Here is a 24,958-nt window from a genome sequence, read left to right as displayed (position 1 = left end):
ATGACTGGGTGGGAAGTTGGACCCAGTGACCTCTGAGAATCCCATGATTGGATGACTTTGATTCACCACACTCCCTTCACTTGGAATCATACATGAATAGAAATAATCTTCCTAATAATTCTAGGTAAACTGAGACCACCCTAGAGTGTTTGGCATTAATTAATAACATATGGTTTTATAAATGGAAGAATAAAAAGAGGCAGGCAGAAAAAAGAGAAGTTTAAGAGTTGATGTTATAGAAAGTGTGTGTGTGTACCTGTGTGTATACTGATGCTGTGTAATTAGATTGCAAAAAAAACAATCACTTTCTTTTTCTTGAACTTAGATGGACAGACCTTTACCCCTGCTTAAATTCCAAAATGTTAGTACAGTGCTAGCAGTATTTAGACACTATCTGGAAAACCCCAGCAGAGCTTGTAGAAGCATCAGGCCCAGGGCTGACAGGGGTGGAGTGAGGTGGGGTGGCGGTGGGGGCAAGTACCTGTTTTGGTTAAAGGGATTGAGAAGAGTTGCTGAAGAAGCTTGTTGTCTGATGTTCTCAGGACTACAACCACATCAGCAGGTAGAGTGTCTCTGTTTTTCTCAAGAACCCCAGAAGCATCATATAATACCTGCAACATGAATAGCAAATCTCAAGTTAGCCAATACCGTCCATGATTGGTGATACTGGCAAGTTGTCTGAGGTCAGTCATGAATCGACCTCTGTATAGAATTCATCTTGACACAGCCATGATTTTAAACCTAGACCACCAGGGGGAAATATGTAATTTTTGACAGGCCAGCTTATCTTCTCTTCTTTTCAGTTGCTCTTTGAAGAAAAGAGTTGTATCGAAGATATATCACATCAGAATAATTATTCAAATATATTAGTCCCTCATTATATGTGAAGCATCCATCCTACGAGGTAAGCACTCTTATTACCTCCATTTTATTGGTGGGCAAACAGAAGCTCAGAGAGAGGCAGAATAATGTGCCCGTGGTCACACATTTCACAAGTGGTGGGCAGGCATCCAATGCCAGGCAGCTTGGCTCCCTGCTCACAACCACTGTAGTCTTACTGCTTCCCAAGGTACCACTCACAGCACCTGAGTGATTGCTCAGGAATGCTGAGCAGGTCTCAGTTCTCGGGGAGAGGGGATCCAGGTTAGAGAAATAAGTGTTGAGTGGCAAACGAATTCTGGAAAGGACACTACCCAAAAAGAAAAGGATCGTTTTTCCCCCCTTAAAATTAGGAAAGAAGAAGGAGAAAAAGGGAAGAAGAGGGGTGGGTAGGGAATAGGTGTAAAAGGACAGAGAAGTGAGGAAGAGGACAGGAATGGAAGGCAGAAAAGAATGGGGTGCGGGTATCATGGCAGATGTGGGTGTCTCAGACGTGGAAGACTTCAGTAAGAAGTCAGACATCAATGCCAAGGTAAATGCCGCAGTTAAGGGCAAAAAAATGGATTGCAATTTCTAACAGAGATCCAAAATAGAGCCTATTATGAACTAGGTGAAGAGAAAAGCCATCCCTTTTACTTGTGAAGGGGTTCAGAATAAGTCTCCCCCAAATATGCCACTCTGGCACGAAGATTATTTTGAGCTAAAAGCAATCAAAACCCAGCAGGTTCAGAAAAAGCTCTTTACCTCCTCCCTAAATTTACATCGGAAGGAGACATGTATCAGGAGGAGGGTATTACCACAGATACCTTTTTACTTAAGAAACTTATCTGCACAACAGGGCAAACTTTTGTTTTCTAAGCATCTCCTCTGCCTTCCTGCGAATGGCCCTCCTTCGCTTTGTGTCCCCAGGCCCCTGTCCTTTTCCTTAGTTCAGGGTGTTATACGAGCTGCAGTGGCCCAGCTGCCCTTTGGGTCTCATATTCTTATGCGGCCTTGAAGGTATGTAACTAAATTTGTTTTTGTCCTGTTAATCTGTCTTAGGTTAATTTAATTATCAGACCAGCCAAAGAAACTGGAAGGAAAGAAGGGAAATGTTTTTTGCCCTTCCATTTGTATTAGATTGTCTTTCAACCAACTTTCAGTCAGGGAAATTTATTGCAATGTCATGATATGAATTTGAAAAATAATTCCAATAAACCTCAAATCAGCAAAATAATCCAAAATGCCCTTTATTGAACTCCTACCTGTTTTCTGGGCCCAGGGTCTCCGCAGACCCCACTGGAACCAATTAGCAATAATTCAAATGCCTCTTTTTTAAAAAAAATATTTACTTTTATTTTATTTATTTATTTATTTATCTATTTATTTATTTATTTATTTATTTATTAGTTTCAGGTGCACAAAACAAAGTAATAGTTAGACGTTTATCATTTATATCCCTCACAGGGTGTCAAGCCCTCTCCTCCCATCCACTGTCCCTCTGACATCACACACACAAATCACTCTTTTGTGAGAACTCAAGCAATGAATTGTTGATTATGGGACTGAGAATTTCAGTCACTAATCTCCTTCACGAACTTGAAACTGAGACTGAGGCATAATGAATGAAAAGTGGAAATTGCAGTTAATGTTGTAAAAGCTTAACATCAGGATGATGAAGTGAAAATTTTTTTCCCCTTTTCATCTAGACATTTGGGTGCCCTGGAGACACATCCATAAAGTGCTAAAAAAAATTGAGCCGCACTGTGATATTAACCCTCCTCTGTTACCTCCACGTCTCCAAATGACTTCTGAATGTGGACATTCACCGCTAAGCACTGCGAAAGCTGTAATAGATTTTCTCTCTGGAGAGCTGTCCCTTCTAAGCTGAGCCTCAGGTGAGAAGCACATGGCGGTTCTGTCGGCCACCCAGCAAGAAACTGCTTCTTTGCCAGGGGCAGTTTTCTGTGAGCGGCACCACTGAGAAAGTTTGGGACTATGATTAGGTGTTCAGGAAGCACTAAGAGGAGGAAGGAATCTGCAAACAATTTCGTGAGTGGCACAGACAGGGTAATATGGACACTTTCCCCCGGTCAAGTTCGGGATTAATAACTCACAGTTGTCTCACCTTTCCCGCATAGTGCTGAATGCCAAAGCACAGCTCCACTCCTTTGGGCCTCCAGAAGTATTTGCATCGTAGATTATCTTCAAATTTATCTGTGTGGATTTTCATGTTTAAAAGTTACAATGTGAATTGCTTGCTCCTTCAAACACACACATGACCCTTGAACAATAAGTGACCCAGAAAAAGGGATTTCAGAGCAGCCTGATATTATCATTGTATGTACAATGGTGGAGAAAGATGCCCCTGTAAGATGGGCATTTACAATACCCATCTTTTTTTTTAAATCCCTTCATCTTACCCCCACCCCCAACCTCCCTTCCATCTGTCAACCGTCAGCTTGTTCCCTGCATCTATAAGTCTGTTTCTGTTTTGTTTGTTCATTTATTTTGTACATTAGATTCCATATATAAATGAGATCATATGGTATTTGTCTTTCTCTGTCTGACTTATTTCACTTAGCATAAAACCTTCCAGGTCAGTCTATGTTGTCACAAATGATAAGATTTCATTCTTTTTTATGGCTGAGTAATATTCCACTGTGTATATGTACCACAATTTCTTTAGCCAGTCGTCTATTGATGGGCACTTAGGTTGTTTCCATATCTTGGCGATTGTAAATAATGCTACAATTAACATAGGGGTGCACATATCTTTTCAAATTAGTGTTTTGGATTTCTTCAGATAAATACCCAAAAGTGGAATTGCTAGGTCATAAGGTAGTTCTATTTGTAATATTTTGAGGAAACTCCATACTGTTTTCCATAGTGGCTGCACCAATTTGCATCCCATCACCTGTGCATGAGGATTCCCTACAAGATTATATTTCTAAATGACCTTCTCTACAGGGATAGCAACAATCGTGGAAAAGGGTCTAGCTCTGGTTTCCTGCCACTAGGCAATTCGCAGAGCCTTTTTATTGGTCCTTGAAAATAGAACTGTGATCTTAGCTATCTACAATACCCATCTTTTACATTTAGTTGTTTCATCTTGCCTTTAGTGTCAGGCTGTCCCCTAAGATCTCATGTTCTGTTCTAAGAACTCCTAGCATGGATACTCACGACACCACAAGTCTGGCCAACTAGCTTTAGAACCATGAAGATATCCTATGGAGGGCAAATAACCCTGGTTTAAACTCATCTTGGCAACTTGTGACAATTTAATAGATAAAAGGAAACCAATGAGGGTGACAATCTCAACTCCTATTAGTTGATCTCTCCCACAAATCAATTTTCCATTTGGGGAAAGGCTGGAAACTTTGTTTTCCCTCAACAGTTTTGCATTGTTGTGACTGAGAGCCTACTCTGTGTGAGGACCGGTGCTAAGTACTAAAGGGATGCAAGGATTAGACCGTTGTTGCCCTAAGCCTCTCGCAATCTAAGTGAGGACCACTATCATGTGCAATATTGAGATTTGAGAAGGAGGAGGAGATAAGACGAACAGGGATAAAGTATAAAGGGCCTGGAATGCCAGGAGGAGGTGTTTCATCACCATCTCATAGATAACAGTAGATTAATGAAAAGGTGGCTTTGAAAAGACCAGATTAGCTGGATATCTAGGATGGAGGAGTCGAATATGAGCCTGGAAGCCAGGAGAGCAGACGGGGCTTCTATACAAACTTGGACAAAATTGGATGGGGGTCTAGGTGGTGATATGAGAGCAAGGTATGAAATGGAGGAGAAGCAAGTATTGGTTATGAGAAGTAAGGGAGAAAAAGGTATAAAAATGATATTTACACAGGGTAATGGTATTTCCACTTGCAGACACAGGATAGTAAAGAGGGTTTGAGAGATGGGTTTGCTTTAAGATAAATTCTACCAGGATATTTGCTGAACATTTAAATTCATCAAAAGCAGGGTCTACAATGTCACAAACCACCAGGTGGCCAATATACACAGGCTAGATCATTAAACCATGCTCATTGGATCACATGAGCCAAGGTCTCTTCTGAGCATATATGCCTTCCCAAAAGTTACCTACCAACCAGGGTCTGGTCAGTTGCTTGGGGAAACCGGCTTTCCTCATCCAAAAGGGCAAGCAGTCCCAGGGGTTTCTGGAGGAACATATCCAAGAGTGGGCGATTGTCCTCATACTCCACAGGTGTTGTGTCAATGCCCTCATTGTGATACTCCATCTGGAAGGAAACAGAATGTGTATCTCTCCAGCCCAGAACTGGCCTATGTACCACGAGGCTGCTTTGGCCTGTGCTTTCTGTGTCTGGCAACACTGAACACATGTGGGAAACAGGGTGTGTTTTCTGTGAGCAGTAAAGGACTCTTCCTGCAGGTGACACTGTTGAAGGTTGGGTTTAAGTCTGATTTTCGGGTAGCCTGTGGCAGCCTGTGGCAAAGGAGGGATGGCTCTGTCTCCCAAACACTGACTTGGTAACTCATACTTTAGAAACTGGTGTCGAAAGGAAGGGAAGCTGAAAAAACTATTATTTTGGTGACAAGTATGGTTTAAACCAGGAAGAAAGCAGACTTCTATCTTCTGCAAAGAATTCTGCAAGGGAATCCTCTTGGTTTGAAAAACTCGAAAAACTCCAGATTTCCCTGGGAAATAAATGGAAGGAACCAGGACTGAAACAAGGTTGAGTTTTGTGCAGGGTGAGTGGGGAGAGCAGTATGGTACAGATTTATCTAGCTCCAGTGATAAAAGGAATACTGGTATTTTCACTCCACGTCTTTGTGTTTATCTAACCACATTCTAGTTTGTATGTCCTCACTTTTACATTAAAACAAGGGGCTTGGGCAGAATGTTTCATTATTGCTACTATTTCACACAGGAGAATCTTGGGGTTGGGGTATGGGTTAGGGTGGAGGAGAAGGGCCCTTAACCTTTGGGTCCAACTAACTTCACACCCTGTTTCATTTGCCATTAAACTCATAGGGGAAAGACTTCCATTTTGAGAAAACCAAGAACATATCTTACTCTTCCCCCAGAGACACCTACCCAGTTCCTGTGGGATCTACTGAGACAGTGTGGGGGGGGGGGCAGGGAGGGGGATAACTGGTTTGAGAATTGAGAACAACAAAAACCTGTGTCCTGAATTCAAGATCATCCTGTGTCATTCTGGACACGATCACAGACATTTTTATTTAAATACAGTAGAAGCGACTGTAGCATTTTGAGAAATACACATGAAACAGTCTGGAAGCAACATTTAAATAACTGGCCTGTCACCAGCTCCACTCAAGGGAGGAAATGTACCTTTCCACAGAAATCAAGACCTCTTTATTTCAGACTAAATTTAGACTGTTGATTTATTTTGACAGGACTGCCTCACCAGTGGTTTTTTTTTTTCTTAGAGCCTTTTATCTGTTAGCCTGACTAACAGGGTTTCTGCTTCAAATTGTGGGCAGCGTGGAGACACTTTGCCTTCTCAAATTTAGTGACTTCAAAATTCACTATTACCTGCTCAAGCGCAAAAACGTGCTGATTAAAATAGTACTGGATTTGTTCATTGGCGATATTTATGCAGAGCTGCTCGAAAGAATTTCTCCGAAAGTTCTCGAATCCAAAAATATCCAAGATCCCCACATTCATACGATCGTCTGCACTACTGCATGAGAGAAAATAACAAGCTTTTAGGGGAGGAAACATTCATCTCAGGACAGTGAGCATCTACGTGCCTGCATGTTTGTCAGCTCATGTGCCGACTCATGGAAGGCAGCCTCCTGCCGCCTCTAAGGGGGAGACAGTTTGTGTCTTAAACCATGCGTTCCTTTAGTCTTTCAATAGTATTTCCAACGTTTTTCTTTTTTTTTTTTTTTTTTTAAGCAGTAGAATCTTTTAAAATCTTACAGAGAAACTCCATATAGAAAGAGATGAAAGAGGAACCACTCTGTTTGAATGGGCTGGAGCTGCATTCATTCTTCCACCTTCCCACCCACACAGCTAAACTGGAAGAACACTCTTCAGATTTCGATATTGTCAACTCTCACAGAAACTGCTAATGCTTAAAAGAGAAAAAGTAGTAGAGGTATTAGTAAGAATGATGTGAGATACTGTGCTTTACAACTTTTCGTGAAATGTCTCAGTTGATTCTAACGCAATACTAGGAGGAGGGTATTAGCAGGCTCATTTTACAGATGCGAAAACTCGACTTAGAAGATGCAGCTGATTAAGCTGTAGAATTCTGATGTGAATACAGTTAGTCCCACTCCCAGCCAAGCCGGTTAAATACTACACTATGCTGGCTCTGTCAATAATGCCCCTTTCACGTATAAACACTTCTTGATCCCAGTGCAATTTTTCAAGCGGAAGGCCTGAGAGCTTTGCTAAAGAAAACCCAAGAGAGGCCCATACGCTTCCTCTTGCAAACTCTAAGAGACACTGAGGTCGATGACAGCTCTCCTGAGGCCTCTGCTCCTCGGCGGAACTTGCCATATGTTCTTGTCTGGCTGCAGGAGTGTATTGATGCGGTTTACAATCCAGCTGAAGAGCCTCCCATACAGGGCCTTGGACATGGCATCTCGGACATCCGCGGCCCTGTCAACAGTGTTGGCTCGGATGATGGTCTCTCCTCGGGTGACCACACAATGTGAAGTAAGGGCCTCCTGGAGCTCTTCGGGGCTGATGCAGAGAACAGAGGCAGCTGGAACAAAAGGTAAGGATGACAGTGGAGAATGCAGTCCTCTATCCACCCATTCACTCAGCCAGCCTGTATTTATTCAACATCTATTATGTGCCAGGCTCTGTCCTCGACACTTCAAAGTCAAACAAGTGGGCACTACAGGTGGGGTCGGGGGGATCACTGCATAAATTACATAAGTGTTTAACCACTGTGCTGTACACCTGAAACCACTGTGCTGTTCAATAAAATAATATTGAATGTCAAAAACAAAGAAATAAAGACACCATCAGCATGTAAAAAAAATAGTCAAAGATAAACAAATCAGGTTCCTAATCCCAAGAAGCATCCAAACTGACACATTATCTCCCAAACTGTTCTGAAAGCTCTTCACAGGTGTTAGATGAAAAAAAAGTGGGCAGAGGTGGCGTTGATCAAGTAAGTTGAAGCAATTTCTGAAGACTATAGTCTCCTCTTAGAGAGTCGCTAAGCACATTAGTATATTAAAGACCCTAAAAAGTACTGCACTTTAACACAAAAGGTGATTGCTTTATTTAAATGAGGTGTGTTTTTGTTTTTAAACTCAGGCTGCTCATTCCTTCTGGTACCACTATTACCTGTTAAAGTAAAAATAAGTAGGTGCCTGCTTTCTCCCCTACAAATGCTGGTTCTGTGTATTCACAGTGGGGTCCAAACTCTTGTATTATTTTCAAAAATTTGTAGACGATTTTTCAAAAGCTGCCTGTGTTGACAACCACTGCCCAAAGTTACCAGCCATGGAATTCTTTTCTGCAGAACATCTATTTGCTGCTCATGGAAAGAACATTGATGTTCTATAAGACATCGTTTGGGAAATACTGGGTAGTGAAAACACTCAGAACCAGGAACAGCTGCATTGCATTTTACAGAGTCTTGAAAAACTACCAAAGTGAAAGAAAGAGGCATCAAATAATTACCATTTTCCAAAGCTTCAGCATTGGGCACCTCACTTTTGTCAGTTTGATGCTGAGAGGAAATAGCTGCAAACTCAATGTTTCCAATATTCAAAATCCCAGCTAAAATTCTGTACACTGAGTGCACCTCCTGGAAAGGACATCAAGAATGATGTTTGAAGATAATTGCCAATCAAACCAACAAAGCAGTAGCACTGTGGTGAAAAGTTCTAATTGTCACCAAGCCCACCCTTCCGCTTTTCCTGGGCACACAAACAACTTTCTTAACCTCCCTTGCAGTTAGGGGTGGCCATGTAACTAAATTCTTAACAAAGGAGCAAGCGGAAGGATGTGGACCACTTCTAGGCCTGGCCTATGGAAGTCAGCATGTCTCCTACTTACTTTCTTCCCCATTATTGCTGGCGGGAGCGCCCGGCAACCCAGCTGCAACCAAGCCATTAATTAGGATGCCTGAGACCAATGATTGCATGGAATGGAGTTGCTCTGCAACTTGAACCACTTACCTTGGAATGATAATATAAGAGAGAACTGATCTTCTTTGTTCTTTAAGCCACTTTTATCCATTTACCCTAACTAATACCGGCTCCCAAATTCGGGTATGGTTATTTCTTCAAAATAAGAGTAGAGATGTTTCCTTAGCCTCTTTTGTAGATGGTTTTTATGATATAGTTGGTAGGGCATTCTCTGATGGTTCACTACAACATTTTGAAGTTAAACGATGCAGTATCTAGTTATGAATGAGGTCAGGAAATATTTTGAAAGACTCACTACTGTGATACTGTGATATAATAAGAAATATATATTTGGTCTTTGTGGGGACAGAGCCAGGAGTGCAGTTTCCAGGCTCTCGGCCTCATGTAGAAAGGTTCTGGCTCAGTAGTAAATAGCCATCAACTGTGATTGGATGGCCATCAGCTGTGGCTAGTTGGCCGTCAGCTGTAACCAGTGAGCCATTGGCCACTAATATAACTGCCGTGGCTACGCTAGTAGAAAAATGGGGGCTAGCAAGAAGATGGTGGCTGAGCTAGCAAGAGTGGATTGCAGAGAGGCGAATGCCACCAGAGATAATATAGTGGCATGACTCCCGTATCTATGGCTTCCTGGGTGTTCCTTTTTGGCCTAGCCATATCCTGCGTTCTTATGTGGGGAGCAGGAGCGGAGACCCCACAGGCCACCCCACATGACAGCTGTGTTCTTGTGCAGGGAGCGGGAGCAGAGACCCTGCCTGATACCCAGCGCGACAAATGGCGCAGCGAGCAGGGTCCCCTGCATGACAGTCTTCATACCAATTTCTGGCACAAGAACTTCTAAAACCCATGACATTTTTCTGAGTGATAAGGGATGAGAGGAGTGTCGTTTGTAATTCATAATAAGCTCCTTTCAACCACTCCTGAATCTGGGTTAATGAGGTGACTCTTGGAGGGTGGGAGTGGGTTTCCAGAGAAAACAACCATGTGATTAAAAAGCTGGAACTTTTAGCCAAATCCTGGACCTCCAGGGAAGGGAGAAGGGCTGGAGATTGAGTCAATCGTCAACAGGCAATGATTTCTTCAGTCATGTCTGTAATGGAATCTCTATTAAAGCCCCTAACTGAGGTTCGGAGCAGTTCCGGGTTGGTGAACACAGGAAGGCAGTCAGAGGAAGTGGTGCCCCTCTCCCCATACCTTGCTCTAGGTATCTCTTCCATTTAGCTGTTCCTGAGTTGTATCCTTTATAATAAACCAATAATAGTAAGTAAACTGTTTTCTTGAGTTCTGTGAGTCCTTCGAGCAAATTATTGAACCAGAGGAGGGGTCTTGGGGACCCCAAATTTATAACCAGTCAGTCAGAAGTAGGAAAACTCCAGATCTTGTGATTGCTGTTTGAAGTCGGGCAGTCTTGTGGGACTGAGCCCTTAACTTGTGTAATCTGATGGTCACTCCATGTTGACACCATCAGAGTTGAATTGAATTGTAGGATAATTGGTTGGTGTGGGGGCAAAAAACTCCACACATTTGGTGTCAGAAGTGTTGATACAGGAGAGTTAGCATATCCCTAAGGCAGGGAGGTCCCTGGTGGAATAAACAAAGACAGTCGTATCCTAAAACTTCAGGTTTTGAAATCACTCCTTCGCTCCAGGACATAATGAAACAAGGCCTTGAGGTTAATCATAAAATTCATTTTGGCCTGACAAATGGAGCAGATCTGATAGATAAAGAGTGGGTTTATTTGCTAGTTCCTTTAGGATGAGCAAGCAGAACAAACCTGGTAGACATATTTCATTAGAAAGCGCCAGTTCACTTCTCCAAAAAGCTCCCCTTCCCCAAGCAGACAAGGGAAGGTATGAAAGTAAGAGCTTTTGCCTCAGTCATGGAGCACCCCCATTCGGGACCCCCTCCCGCTTGGGAGCTGCAACCTCTTCTCCTGCCTCTAATAAACGATCCTCTTTTTAAAACTTTTTGCCTCTCCCTGGATCATGTTTCCATTCTTCGGCTTCACAAGACACGATCCCGGCCCACACTCAGAAACTGCTAGCAGATCCAACATCACCTACATCAGTGTTTTGAGTAAAAACAATTCAGATAATCTAAAGTGCTATTTTTATATTGAAGTTGAATGCATCAATAGTATTAATGGTGAAAAATAAAACATATTTAGTTATTTAAACATTTGCATTTCTTGTAGGTGAGATGATGAAATATATATAGGAAATTTCTGCATCTTATGCTTATAGATAAAATACTTCCACCAAGAATACTCAGGTGGGGAACTTGATTTAGTACCATACACAGCAGCAAACTAATAGAAACTGTCTTTAGACCATTGATAAAGCACTGTCCCCAAATTAAGCCTTCCTGTAAACATTACTCAGTAAAGCCAAAAAACTGAACACAGACTGTAATAGTGACATCTGCTGGATACCTGATAATGCTACAAAGACAAATGAGCATTTAAAGTGGGCTCCTAAACTGGGCTCCTATTATAGATATTGTTCTTCAAACTTCTAACTCAAAGGCAGGATGTCATGTTTCTGACGTCAAGAATCACTGTTTTAATCACACAACTTAAGAGTGGCTAAGCAGAACACCGACCAAATGAGTTTTCTGAGACTAGCCTGGATTTAACATGACAGCCCCTCATTACCTTGATCAATACAATGTGACTCTTTCAGAATGCAACCAGCGAGCAACGTCCCAGGGAGGCAGACACAGAGAGTAAAACAGACAGCAGTGTTTTCTGGATCTGTTATTTCTATACCCAGTTATCTCAAGAGATTATCTAAAACTCTTAGTACATTCAGAAAAAAAAGTATTTCCTCTAATCAAAACACACACACAGAGGTACACACATACACACACACACACACACACGTAGCACAGTACAAGCCAAGAAACCTCCCAAAATAAGGCTTCCAGGCATTTCACCACTGAGGTGATCATCCCCAAAGGAATGGTAGTTTTCACCCCGTTGCTCCTCTGGCAATATCCTCTTCACCACAATGCTCAGATATTTCCTCTTTTAAAGAGGAAAACTACCTATGACCTTCAGCAAAAACTTTGGTGTTCGCTATGTGAATGATTGAGATTAATGGCAGGTTGGGTCTCCTTCCTCAGAGATGGGAAATTAAGAAGGGGTATCTAGGTTCACCTCATTAAGGAGGTATTAGCCTTAGGGAGCTCCCTATGCTACATTTCCAGGCTATTCCACTTGACTCCTTTAGTCCTACTCTTGGGGTGGTTAGTTCTTCCTTTCTGGCCTAGGAACCTACATCCACTCCTGTGTTCAGGTCAAAACATCACCCATATACAGTCATGGTAGAGTTCGATCAGTAGTATGTCCATCTGTAGGATTACTCCTTTCTCCCCAATACTTCTTAATCAGATGTCTCTTCTCTTCTCCCCACAGCCAGCCCGGGGAGGGTTTTTCACCTTCCTCTCCTGGCGCATTTTCTCTTACCCCATTTCCAGCTATGGAGCCTTTCCTGGCAACCCTGCCTTTCTTATAGAATCTTGCTATGCTGCTCTACCTTTTTATTTCTTACCAGTTTCAAACTTTCTAAGTGATAAAATTGAATCACCTCACTCAGGACAGAATTTTATCAAGAAGACAAATGACTCTTTCAGCTGGGTTTCCCAATTCAATGTTGATGAGTATAAATTCAGTTTCATCACCAAGCAGCAAAAGTGGGGAAAACAGTATTTCTCCATAAAGCCCCATGCAGGATGTATGCTCTTTGTTTCTCTCTCTCTTCTCTCTCTCTCAGAAGACACTCCTTTCACTGATGTACTAAATATTTTCTCAGTAAAGTTGAGGCTAAGTGAAAAGTTGAGAACTTTGGTTTTCCTCTGTTAGATGGAAGCCAATTTAAGGAAATCGCCCCAGTCTTGTCCACAGGCATCTCATGGTAGTTGTTTCTCTGGTGCCTCCGTAGAGATGTATTTGCCCTTCTGTCTCTCTTTACCTTGTTTCTTTTTTATAAGTCTAGTTTTTCAACAATTCTGCCCTAAGCACTGCAATAGACTCGGCTGAAGGGACTTCTCCCTTACAGGCTCTATTCCAATGCCTTTACTAAGTTCCATTTTCATAGGCTCACAATATTTGTATCTTAAAAGTCAATGGTTGGTCTTAAAAAAAGTTTTTCGGTATCTCAATTATACATCAATAAAGTGGTTTTAAAATGTCAATGGTGAGTCCTATTGTCTGTCATTAAGACACTGGAAATCCTCAAGACCCCCAATTTACATTTTACCATATTACCCTCAGTCTTTCTTTAGCAGTACTCTCCCAATTCATAATCAATTTCAAAGAAGAAAAAAATATTGCCCTAATATCAAAACGTTCTACCTAACTTCTTTATCAAGGGATCTGCAGTCAATGTCCAATCTTGACCACCACATAGATAATCTGACCAAAAAGCTTTCATGTAGTATTAAGTATAAACACACCTAAAACTCTATTTAATATGTTACCGTGTTTCCCTGAAAATAAGACGTAGCTGGACAATCAGCTCTAATGCGTTTTTTTGGAGCAAAAATTAATATAAGATCCGGTCTTATTTTACTATAATATAAGACCCGGTCTTATAAAATATAAGACCGGGTCTTATATTAATTTTTGCTCCAAAAGATGCATTAGAGCTAATTGTCTAGTTAGGTCTTATTTTCAGAGAAACAGGGTATGATAATCCATATACCAGCAAGACAAGCATAATAGTGAACAAAAATAGTATGGTTTGACTCCAAAATAGGAGTTGAAAAGTACCGATCTTCATAATAAGGCTTTACCTGTAACCCCCTCCAGCCCATAAAAGAAACCGTTATTGTTATTGGAAGAATCCTTCTATGAGGGAAGTTTCTTTACAATAAACTCAGGGTCAAGTGTTCTTTCAGATACGTTTGGCTTGTGTCCCAAAATTAAAATTCATGATCCTGAGTCCCCGCTAAGGTTTGCTACTCATAATTTTGCTGTAAGGATTTGGGAAAAAACAGAAGGGATTCCTGCAGGGAGCTAGTGACATTATAAGAAAGGACAGGGACCATAATTTTATTAAATTGACCAGTTCATTTAAACTAGAAATGTCCCTCAGAACAACTTAAGAAAATGTCCTGTTATACCAGCTATTTGGTGACATTCAAGTGACTCTTTCTGAATTTAGTCAAACTACTATGAATTTACAAACACAGAGTCAACTGAATTAATTCAGCAAAACACATTGTCTATAAGAGATATAGACAAAGATACAATCAAAGAATTTAGGGTCAGAGAGAGAAGATCCAGTCTCTTCCTTCCATTTCCAAGGTTACTAACTGATATAAGTTAATTTCCAGTACAAATTAATATGGGACATGGTGAACATACACACATATACATATAATTACATTCTGGTTATTCATCTAGCCCAGCCACAAATTAAGAATGTTTATCACCTTTTACATTTCTTTCTTTCAATATTATTCATGTAGTCATTCACTCATTTCTACTGTATTTTTCCCCCACAGCGATTAGGGTGGCTTACTTCAAGAATATATAGTATATTTAATTTACTTTGTTTATAACTTCATCTTAAAACAGCATCGGTTTTATCATCAATTGCAGTGCATTTCTGTTATTAGCACTATTATATACTTTCATTTAGAGCTAGGACCAATTTCTTCACAGTATTCTATAATCATCACTGTACTCATTGAAAGCAAAATATTATTAACCCTATGGCTGACTTCTCTACTATTCCTCTGCCCTTTTAAGGAACTATTCCCCTAAACACTTTGGCATGACCCAGATGACTTTAAATGGCTCTAACTGCTATCTCTACCATGCATTTTAATAACAACCAGCTCTATAAATTAATAACTATAAAGGTCCTTTGATAATGCTGGAACCTGTTTAACTGTTCTCCTTTAAGGAGCAAAGAGAAATATATTTCTATTTTTATCTGACCTTTGGGATTTTCCACTGTCTGTCAGTTTAAAGTCTGTAGGAGGCCAACAGAGGAAATTAACAGCTAGCTAGAAAGAAGAAAGGTATTATTATTACGACTAAAAGCAACCATACTAGAGAGAGAAGGGTTGGCCAAACTCATTAGACTACAGAAGTAATCTTTTATCCAGAGTAGCTGTCCCAGGGTAGCTCAAGTGTCTTGTAATTTAATCCCTTAAGATTTAACACTCTCACCTACCTCCTAATCATTCACCTCCTTTGCTGGAAAAGCAAAAGAATCTGTATATTTTGCAAAATTGATGGCATGAAGCCCAGAAACTATGACATAAATGTGTCACAGAATAATATTTGAGAGCTTAGGGTTATAAATATTTTCTGTCACCCCTGGCATGTATTTAATAGAGACAGCCTGTATCTAGTATGATAAGGATAGTACAGTACTTAGAGCTATATAGTTAATAATGTGCAACTGTGTATATGGAGAAGGAAGTGACTGCAAGAAAGTTGAAAAGATTTCATTTGTCTTGGTGCTCAAAGAACTACTTGCATAAATATATTTCTATGGCTTAGGTGTAACCTATGTATTCCTGCACTCCTATTACATAATTCACTTTAATGGTTGGAGCAATTCCAACTCAGAAAACGGCAAGTATTATTTTGGTGTTTGTTATCACAGCTGTAGTGAATTAATGACAATGACAATTCATAGACACATGGCGCTTAAATAGTACTTCTGCTTGAATGTTCACCAGCACATCCTGTTAAAATGCAGATTCTGAGTCAGCTGTTCTTGGCTGGACAGGAGAGTATGCATTTCTTACAAGCGCTCAGGTGATGATAATGTTTCTGGTCCGTGGGTCACACTTTGAGTAGCGAGATCTTATAAGGTGACCAGGGTGGCATTTGAAAAGCAAGTATCCTGTCCCAAGTTAGAACATTCATGTTTTCGCTCACTCTGATCCAAGAATATTAACACTTGAGTTTTTTCTCTCCTGACAATCACTTACCTTGTTAGTGAACCCTATAATCCTGAAACAATGCTGAATTGCTTCAAATTGTCTTCTGTAAGACTCATTGGAAGTTATGTCATGCATCACCCTTCCAGTGTCATCAGCTATGTACCTAAATGGAGTATGACAAACAGAATTAGTGTTGACTTGGCATCACACCTCAAACACCAGGGCACCACCGGGCTCCTTCTTTGCAAGGGCATTCCCTTGTGTTCCACTGCTGTGGAATAATGGTGCACATTGCTGAGGAGAATGGCTGCAGTGGAGTTTAGAACTTTCTAGAAAATGCAAATAGTGACATGTCGTCCTTGCCATCTCATCCTTTCAGCTAAAGAGATTATGAGTGCCCAGTTAGGAAAACAGCTCTATTTATTTCAGCTAAAATCCCCAACACTTACCTAGGAGGTTTTTCTTCAGGAAGTCTGAACTCAGAAAGTTTCTTTTGTTGATAAAGACCAGCATAAATATAGTAAAATATGTGAAAATTTTTCTCTCCCCTGAAAAAAAAAAGGGAGAGGGGGTACGTTATTAAAAACATATTATGGGCTTCCACACTCCAAGTAATTTATACCATTTCCTATCTGTGCAATATATAGTTCTGTAGCAAAGTTGAATTTTCAGGCAACTAAATATGCTACATCCCAATTACAGAATAGTAATAGTCATAGGATTAGTACAGTAATTGTCACAATGTCACATTATTAAACACACTTATGTTTACTCTACATAAAAGGTTTTAGAGAATGGAACATGTACAGGTAATAGCTCAGGTTACACATGTTCAGAGATCTTTCTATTTCAGCCCAAATGACTATGCATCTGTGCCATATGCTTTCTGTTCACAGCCCATGTTGCTTCAGAGACAGTAATATACGAGCAGCTTAGAGAGATCAGCAAAACTCCCTCCTTTACTGAAGCCCCAGACAGGAAGCAGCTCACCAGTTGTATAGCAAATTAGGGAGTAAAATTAGTCCTGAACTGAGGTCTCCACTCTCTCAAACTTGTATTCTTTCAAAATGGCGTGCATCGGTCCCCTTGTCTCCTGCTGCCCACCTCTTTCAGGGTCCTTTCAGATAGGTGCTACCTCTAAGTGTGGTCTATGGACTGTTGCCAGCTTATGACAGGATAAGGAACTGGAAAGTACATGTCTAGACATCTGATAGCAAGTGACAATGCCATGACATCTAAGAGTATGGTAAGTTCTCTGATAATTCATTGCAATTATGATTTATGAAGGTATTAGTGAACTAAATGTTTTTTAAAAACTAGTTTGTCAGCGAAGAGTTTGAAAAGTCCTGCTCTAGATCCCTTTCTTTCCTCTAGAGGACAGTCTCTTCTGTTGATGCCCCAGAAATTTGGTATATCCTCACCTTGGCCAACTTAGCTCTATGGAAAGAAATCTTTTCTTCCTTCTCCTGTGCCTATTTATGACATGGTTCCCACTCTTTTCTTCAGCCTCTCCTGGATATCCTAGTCTTCCTGGGGTTGTTTATCCTGTCAAAGCTCTTCTCGTGCATTCTTGTTTCTGCCCTGTATTCTAGATGCTTCTACTTGCCATTTCACACTCATTTGTTCACTCAACTTACAAATTTATTGAGTGCCAATCATGGCAAGCACTGCACCAGGTGCAAGGGCTATAGGACTCAAAGGCTTCATGCTCCCTGGAGCTTCCCTTCCAGAGATGGAGTTAGATAAATTAACCAGGATTCTTGTGATGAGGACTTTGAAAGAAACAAACAAGGGGCTGAGATGAAGAATAACATTGGGGGATAAGGGTTACTTGTGTCAAGTCAGAGGAAGAACTCTCCAAGGAAGTAACACTTAAGTCAAACTTTGAAGCATGAGAAGGGGTCTGGAAGCAACTACAGAGAAAAGGGGAAAAGCATTCCAAAAAGAGGGAGCAGCATATACACAGTGGTTCTAAATGTGATACCCACGCAGAACCAAACAAATTCTAGTGAGAAGGGGGTGGGCAGGTAGGCAGGGCCAGCTCTCAGAAGGACTTGTTAGGTTATAATATGGATTTTGTTGATTAAGCAATTAGAATTCTTTGAAGTGTTTTAAACTGGAGCCAGGGTGCACAGTTAAGTGTGTGGCATGATTTGTGTTGAGAAAAGTACACTCTAGCTGCAGGATAAAGACTAGATTATAAGAAGCCAAGATGGATGCAGGGAGACTAATTAGGAGGTCTAGATGAAAAATCAAGTGGTTTGGACAGGCTAATGACAGTGTTGATAGAGAACAAGAGTAAACTTAAACATATATTTTGCAGGAACAATTAAAAGAACATCCTCATAGAATAAATGAGGGTGGGGAGAAAAAGGGACCTGGAATCTGCCTCCCAGGTTTCTAACTTGTGGCACCATTCACTGAGACAGGAAAACCTGTATAGGGCTTTATGAGCTGGTATACCTAATATGAATGTCACTTATTCTTTAACCTCTGGTAAATATGCAGGCTTTGGCTCACCTTTCTTAGTCTTATCTTTCTACAGTTTTTTGTTTTGTTGTTTTGTTTTGTTTTGTTTCCTGGCAGATAACTCTAGTTCTCAAGTCCTCCGTGCTTTGCCTATTGACATCCATTCCTAGCATAATTGCAACTCGATTTTCATCTTTGTACCTATCAGGATTGGCTTGGTTTTGTTGCAGTAACAAACATCCCAAGACCTCAGTGGCTAAACTTAACAAAGATTTACTTCTTGCTCAGAGTACATCCATTGAGAGCCCGTGGGGCGGGGGGTGGGGGGGGCAGGACAGGGGAAGGGGTGGGGGAGTGCGCTGTGCTCATGGTAGTCACTCATGGAGCATCCACCTCTTGCACTTGGCCAGGGCTCTGGAGGGTCTTTCCTTTAAATGCTCACTTGCCAGAACTGGTCATATGACCACATACAGCCACAGGGTACTAAAAAGGGGAAACCTACTATGAGCCCAGAAGAGGACAGAGCCAGAAAGTTCAGGTGAATACAACCTGCAAAAGACCCATCTTCTCCTCATTCAATGTCTTCAGTCTATTAGTGCTATCATATTGACTAAATTTAATAATAATAATTAGATACTTATTATGTTTCAGATTTACATTTGATATATCATATACATCTCATTTAATTCTCATCACAGCCCTGTGAGGTCAGCTTTAGTGTGCCCCTTTTGCACATGAGGAAAGTAAGGTAAAAGGATATTTACATGAATAAACACTCAATAAGTGACAAAGCTATGATTGGAATTCTCCTCAATTATCTATATAAAAGACCACTTCACATTTGAACACAGAAAACTGCAGCTTCCAATCTGTCAGAGGTAGCTCCCTAAACTTTAAAATCACCCTAATTTGGGGAGAAAGAACTGAGGGACCTCATACAAATTAATCAAGAGGCCACAGGGACGCTAAAACGACTCTCACTCTATCCTTTTGTTCATTTGCTTAATTTTCTTCATGTCAGTCCCTGTTTTGTGAGAAAACGGCAAGTGCATGATAGAAGAAGATGCCCGGGGTCTTCGCCCACAACAAGCCCTGTGGATCCTTCCTTGCCCAATATCCCTCGGGTTCGTCTACGCCTGTCCATCTCCGTCCCCACTGTTACAACCTTGGCCAATAATCTCTCACATGCATTTGGCAACAGCATCCTAACAGTCTCAACACAGTACTGATCCTCCAGTCCACTCACCCCACGGAAACCAGAACAATCATTTCCAAATGCCAAGTTGGGTTTTGTGACTTCCCTTCTTGAAAATGTAAAATGGCTGCTTATTGCCTTTAGAATAAGGGTCAGAAGAATAACAGCCTTTACAATAAGGTTCTTCTGCCCGGTTCCAGAGCCCTGCATGGTCTGCTCTCAGTCTTATCTGTGCCCCTCGCCCTCCCCACTCCTTCCCCACCTGTTGGCTAACTAATTCCTAGTGATCCTCAGGTCTCAGACTAAATGTCTCACACTCAGGGATCCCCTTTCTTCCTGGACTAGGTTAGGTGCCCTTCCTTCTTCTGTTTTACCTTCACAGCACCTTACATTGCTTCCTGGTACTTATCACAATTGTTCTGCTTTCAAGTTTGTTTGTTAGTTTAATGTCTGTGACCTTCCCCCAGTCCTCCCCCAGCCCCCATCCACTCTAAGCTCCATGAATACTGAGACCTTGTCAATTCTGTTTACTCTTGCAACCTCAAAAGGGAACACAGTACTCGCATACAGTAAGAATTCCATACATAATTGCTGAATAATGCATGAATGGAGCTATGTTTCTGAAGAAGTCTGGTGTACAGCAATAGCAATAATAATAGGAATAGTGACTAACTCTCTGATAACATGTACCATACCAGGCACCTTTTAAAGGAATTTTGTATAAATAAACTCATCAATCCTCACAGCAAACCCATGAGGTAGGCTCTAGTAGCATCTCCATTTCACAGATGAGGCACAGAGAGGTTAAGTGACATACCCACGGTCATACAGTAAATATCAGAGCCAACACTTGAACCCAGAGCAGCCCATGTTATTGATCACTATTGTCATACTGTTCTTAAAACAAAACATTTTTTTTCCTCTCTCTAGTCCAGGGGAAAAAATTAACATGTAGAATATTCTCAGTGCTTTTGTAAAAGACAAGTTCAATTTTAAGGGACTTAATGGTTTTTTCTTTTTTTTTTTGGTTTTTTTTAAAGTATCTGCAATGTTGTTAAATTCTACCTGGTATAATAACCAACTCAGGAGAAATGAGCATACACATCCCAAAGTACTTCCACCCCAGCTCTTTGTTCTCTGCTTGTAAACATCTTTTAGGTTACAAGTCAAACTTATCCTTTACTTAAATAATTCCCTGTTTCTGGGGAAATGGGGGGTAGAGGGAGGGGGAGTCATCCTAGTTATCAGGATGCTGAAAACAAGAGTGAAAATGGAGAAATTAAAATTCCCAAAGCCTCCTGGTCTATTCTGCAGAGCAAAACCAGAGTGATAAAATAGGTACCTACACTGCCTGTTTTATAACTCTGGACTTTTCAAGGAGATATTCAGAGATTCTTGCCCCCATCACAGCTCCGGTTGGTGTAAACATCATCTCCAGATACTTTCCAAAACGGCTGGAATTGTCATTGATGGCAGTGCATGCATTTCCAAAGGCTTCCACCAGGGAGTTGACCTGCAGAATCTTCTCTCTCAAGGTCTGATTACTGGCCTGTGCCGAACACAAAACAGTTACAAGAAGCCTCCAGAAACATTAATCTAGCAAATTTGCCAGGCACCCCTCCCTGCCTACAGAATTCACATTATCCTTTTGGGATGAACTCCATTTGGGGAAATTAGCATTAACCACCAGTATTATTTTCTCAAATAAGCAACTCCTCAGAGCACAGGCATCAGATGAGGCTGGATTAGGTCATCAGTTTTTATGTCCACCCACATTTCACTTAAAATCCTTGACAGATGAAATGCCGAAACAATTTAGAAAGAATTTTAAGTAAAGAGATCCCATAACTTTTCTTAGTCATCCATTATAATATTCATAAGCCTCATCTGTAAAAAATGTTCCTTAAGTTCTTTCTTAGTCTCATAATACACTGATTCTGAGTATGCATAAGTAACTGGTAGACCATTTTTAAAATCATTCCTTCAATGTCCACTTCACCGAGCTGAAAATTTTCATTTCTCTCAACTTTTGCTCAAAGATTTCTATTTTGCAATTCTTTAATCACCTTGGTGGCTCTCCTTGACGCTATTCCAAATGTTTAACCATTTTTACTACTCAATGGCTAAATGTTTCTATTACATTAAAAGCGTAAAAGATTAATTACCAATAATCTAGTAAATTCGTGCTGGCATTATTTTCCTCACCACATGAAAGAAAGATGGAATGCTGTCAGGAGGCAAGCATAATACAGATGGAATGTTTTTATGTAAGCCCTAAAAAACTCCAATACTTCCATCATCTGTAAAATATGCAACTACTCTGCAGAAACTTCTAGCCACAATACATCAATACATAAAGCAAGAGTCAATACCTTTGCTAAGAAAGTCAAATGCTGAACAATCAGGTGGGCACTTTCTGTCTTCCCAGAGCCACTTTCTCCGCTGATGACAATGCACTGACAGAGAAAATGGAGTGTCGGTGAAGAATTCATAGCACAGTAAACACCCTGTGTGTTCAGCTATGGTTTTCATATAACATCCACCACTATACACCTTAATTTTTCACTCAGCAACATATCTTAGGAATTTTCCTTTTCAGTACATTGAGAGCTTCTCCAGCCTTTTCATAGCTGCCTGTTGTTCCACTGCGTAGACGAACTGTTGAGTTTTTTACCTTTTGTTGTTGTAAACACTATTACAATGAATAACTCTATACATAGGTCATTGTATTTATATGTAGGTTCATTTGTTGAATAAATTCCTAGAACTGGGGTTGTTGCAGCAAAAGGTAAATACATTTGTATATTTGGTAGATAGTACCAAACTGCTTTCCTAAGGACTGTAGCAATGTATGAAAATGTCTGTTCTCCTATAGCTTCACCAAACAGAGTATGTCGGACTTTTGCCAATCTGATAGGCAAAAAACGATAGCTCAATGTAGTTGTAATTTGCATTTTTTAAAATTGTGAGTGAGGTTAAGCATCTTTTCATATGTTTATGGTCATATTTTCTGTTTCTGTGACCAGTCTACTTCCTTTGCCTAATTTTTTTTTGTTTTTTTTTTTGTATTTTTGATCTTTTTTTATCATTTGTTTCTAGGAGCTCTTATGTATAAAGATTAGTGGTTACAGTAAAATAAAACAAACATATTTAGTCTTTGTCTCTGGTTCCTGGCACAGATCTCCTAAAACCCTCAGAATTTCCTGAATGATAGGAGTTAACAGAAACCTCTTTTGTTATTCGCAGACAAGTCCCTTTCAGCCAAACCTAACGGCTGACCAAGTGGTTCAAGGTGGGGCCCAGATATTTTCAGGAAGGGGGCTGGTCACCGGAAAGACCAAACACATGATTAGAGGTTGGGAACTTTCAGCCCCACCATCCCAATTTCTGAAGAGGAGAGAGGGACTAGGGACTGATTGAGTCATAAAAACTCTTGAACAACAAGATTCAGAGAGCTTCCATTGTGAACATGTTGAGGTGCTGGGGGAGGGCCGTACCCAGAGAAGGCATGGAAGCTCTGTACCACCTGTCTTCCTTGTATCTTGCCCTCTGCTTCTTTTTCATTTGGTTGTTCCTGAATTGTATCTTTTATAACAAACCAGTAAATATGAGTAAAGTGTTTTCCTGCGTTTTGTAAATTGTTCTAGTGAATTATCAAACCTGAAGGAGGTGTGGCAATCCCTGAATTTGTAGTCAGCCAGGCAAAGGGTGGGTAATCAGGGCATCCCATTCACAGCTGGCATCTGAAGTGGGGACAGCCTTGGGGGACTGAGCCCTGAACCTGTGAAGTCTGTGTTCACTCAGAATTGAATGAGACTGAATTTTTGGACATCCAGTTGGTGGTGAAGAATGGGAGAATTGGTTGGTGTTGGAAAAGACAGACCACTTGCAGTCAGAAGTGGTATCAGAAAAAAGACAACATGTTAGGGCAACTTCTAAATTGAGAAACATATATCTCTCTCCATTTGCTTGTTCTCTATGAGATCTATGGATACTTTACAAGCATCTGGGAAAGGCAAGAATTTGGAGAAGCCAAGTTTCTAACCTACAGTGAATCCATTTACTTCATTTTGTAACTTGCACTGTTGTAATTTCAACTATTCCTCAACAAACCCAAAGCAGGGGCTTCACAGACCTCAGGAAACATACATATAATAATTCTCTCATAAAATTTCCTCACCAAGTCACACTATTTCCATTTTAAACAGAATAAAGACACAAAGGAAAACATACGTATTGAAAGTAAAAGAAGAGTCAAATGTTGGATATATCACCACCGTGAATTGGAGATCCAGAAAGTTAAAACAGAATGGGTTAGCTTTGTGTTTGACTAGCACTGAGGATAAGATTTGTTCAGTCTTTACCCAATCTATCACAATTTCTCAGCAGCTGAACAGGGTGGTGAATGACCACTGTCAACTGAGGAGCAGTATTTCATGTAAAAAGGACTGGACCATGAAAATTTTGAGACCTTAATAGAAAGGAATTTAATTTGTCATTCTAGCTACTATTTTTATTACAACCATTGCCATGTAATCAGGTTTGTGTTCGCTCTATTTCTCATATTCATATTAGAAACATCCTCGTTACATTTTATCAGGGAAAATGAGTGATCTTGATGGGAAAGTTTCACATTTCTTGAAAAGAGTTTTATGTTCTCCTGCTACTCTGGCTTTATCACTCTTCCTTTTCCACTGGGCTACTATTTCTTTTCCTATTTCCTTGAATCAGCACCAGCAACCAGAATGGCAGGTTTTCAGGAAGACTTCAGAGCTTCAGAGGAAGACAGAACACACGCTACTGTGTGACTTGGGAGAAAAGGAAGGTGGGTTCTTACCTGGTCTTTGCTAAAAGTAACCATGCATTGGTAGGCAGCATCTGCTGACGCAAATATGTGGGGAGGATTTGAGGCGCGTTTTACCCCATGATAAAGTCTGGAAAACTAAAGGAAAAAACAATTAATTTAAAGGACCCTTCTAAATGCTCCACTGGATCTCCTACTGCTTCAGTACCTATTGTCCATGAAACCAAGGCTTTGTCACTTGGGAGAACTGTAGTATCAGGAAGGCTGTAGAGCACAGGCTCTGGAATGTACAGTCCTGAGTTCAAATCCCAGTTCCTCACTTACTGGCTTCATGAACTCGTGCAAGGGAGTGAACTTCACTATGTTGTCTCCTCATGTGTCAAATAGGCTTAATAATAAACAGCACTTGTTTTACAGGGTTGTGAGAGGTAAACGAGGTAACTCAGTGCCTGGCATGTAGTAAGCACTAAATGGATGTTAGTTATCTTTGTTACATCTTGCTTTAAAAAATTATCTCCCAAATGTAAGAATTCCATCTATGTTGCATATTATCTGCAGTTTCGGGTATATAACTCTCAGGTGACTTAATTTTATTCTCACTTTTTCCT

The 24,958-nt window shown here is 40.6% G+C and overlaps 1 protein-coding gene across 1 annotated transcript in view; it reads right to left on the bottom strand.

Moving 5' to 3' along the window:
• The window catches only part of MYO3B (myosin IIIB), a 387,431-nt gene that overhangs the window by 212,928 nt on the left and 149,545 nt on the right, over positions 1-24,958 (bottom strand). Inside the window, exons 11-21 of the mRNA XM_088794000.1 lie at positions 24,384-24,488; positions 21,919-22,002; positions 20,893-21,095; positions 16,332-16,430; positions 15,931-16,045; positions 8,510-8,636; positions 7,367-7,577; positions 6,395-6,542; positions 4,961-5,114; positions 2,987-3,075; positions 482-611 (exon numbers count right to left, since the gene is read on the bottom strand). Coding sequence (XP_088650126.1) covers positions 482-611; positions 2,987-3,075; positions 4,961-5,114; positions 6,395-6,542; positions 7,367-7,577; positions 8,510-8,636; positions 15,931-16,045; positions 16,332-16,430; positions 20,893-21,095; positions 21,919-22,002; positions 24,384-24,488 — 1,465 coding nt within the window. The remainder of the gene's footprint in view (positions 1-481; positions 612-2,986; positions 3,076-4,960; positions 5,115-6,394; positions 6,543-7,366; positions 7,578-8,509; positions 8,637-15,930; positions 16,046-16,331; positions 16,431-20,892; positions 21,096-21,918; positions 22,003-24,383; positions 24,489-24,958) is intronic.

The sequence above is a fragment of the Rhinolophus sinicus genome, chromosome 17, assembly GCF_057876585.1.
Source record: "Rhinolophus sinicus isolate RSI-liver-muscle chromosome 17, RSI-T2T, whole genome shotgun sequence".
Classification (NCBI taxonomy): Eukaryota; Metazoa; Chordata; class Mammalia; order Chiroptera; family Rhinolophidae; genus Rhinolophus; species Rhinolophus sinicus.
This window is presented reverse-complemented; position numbering and strand designations above follow the sequence as displayed.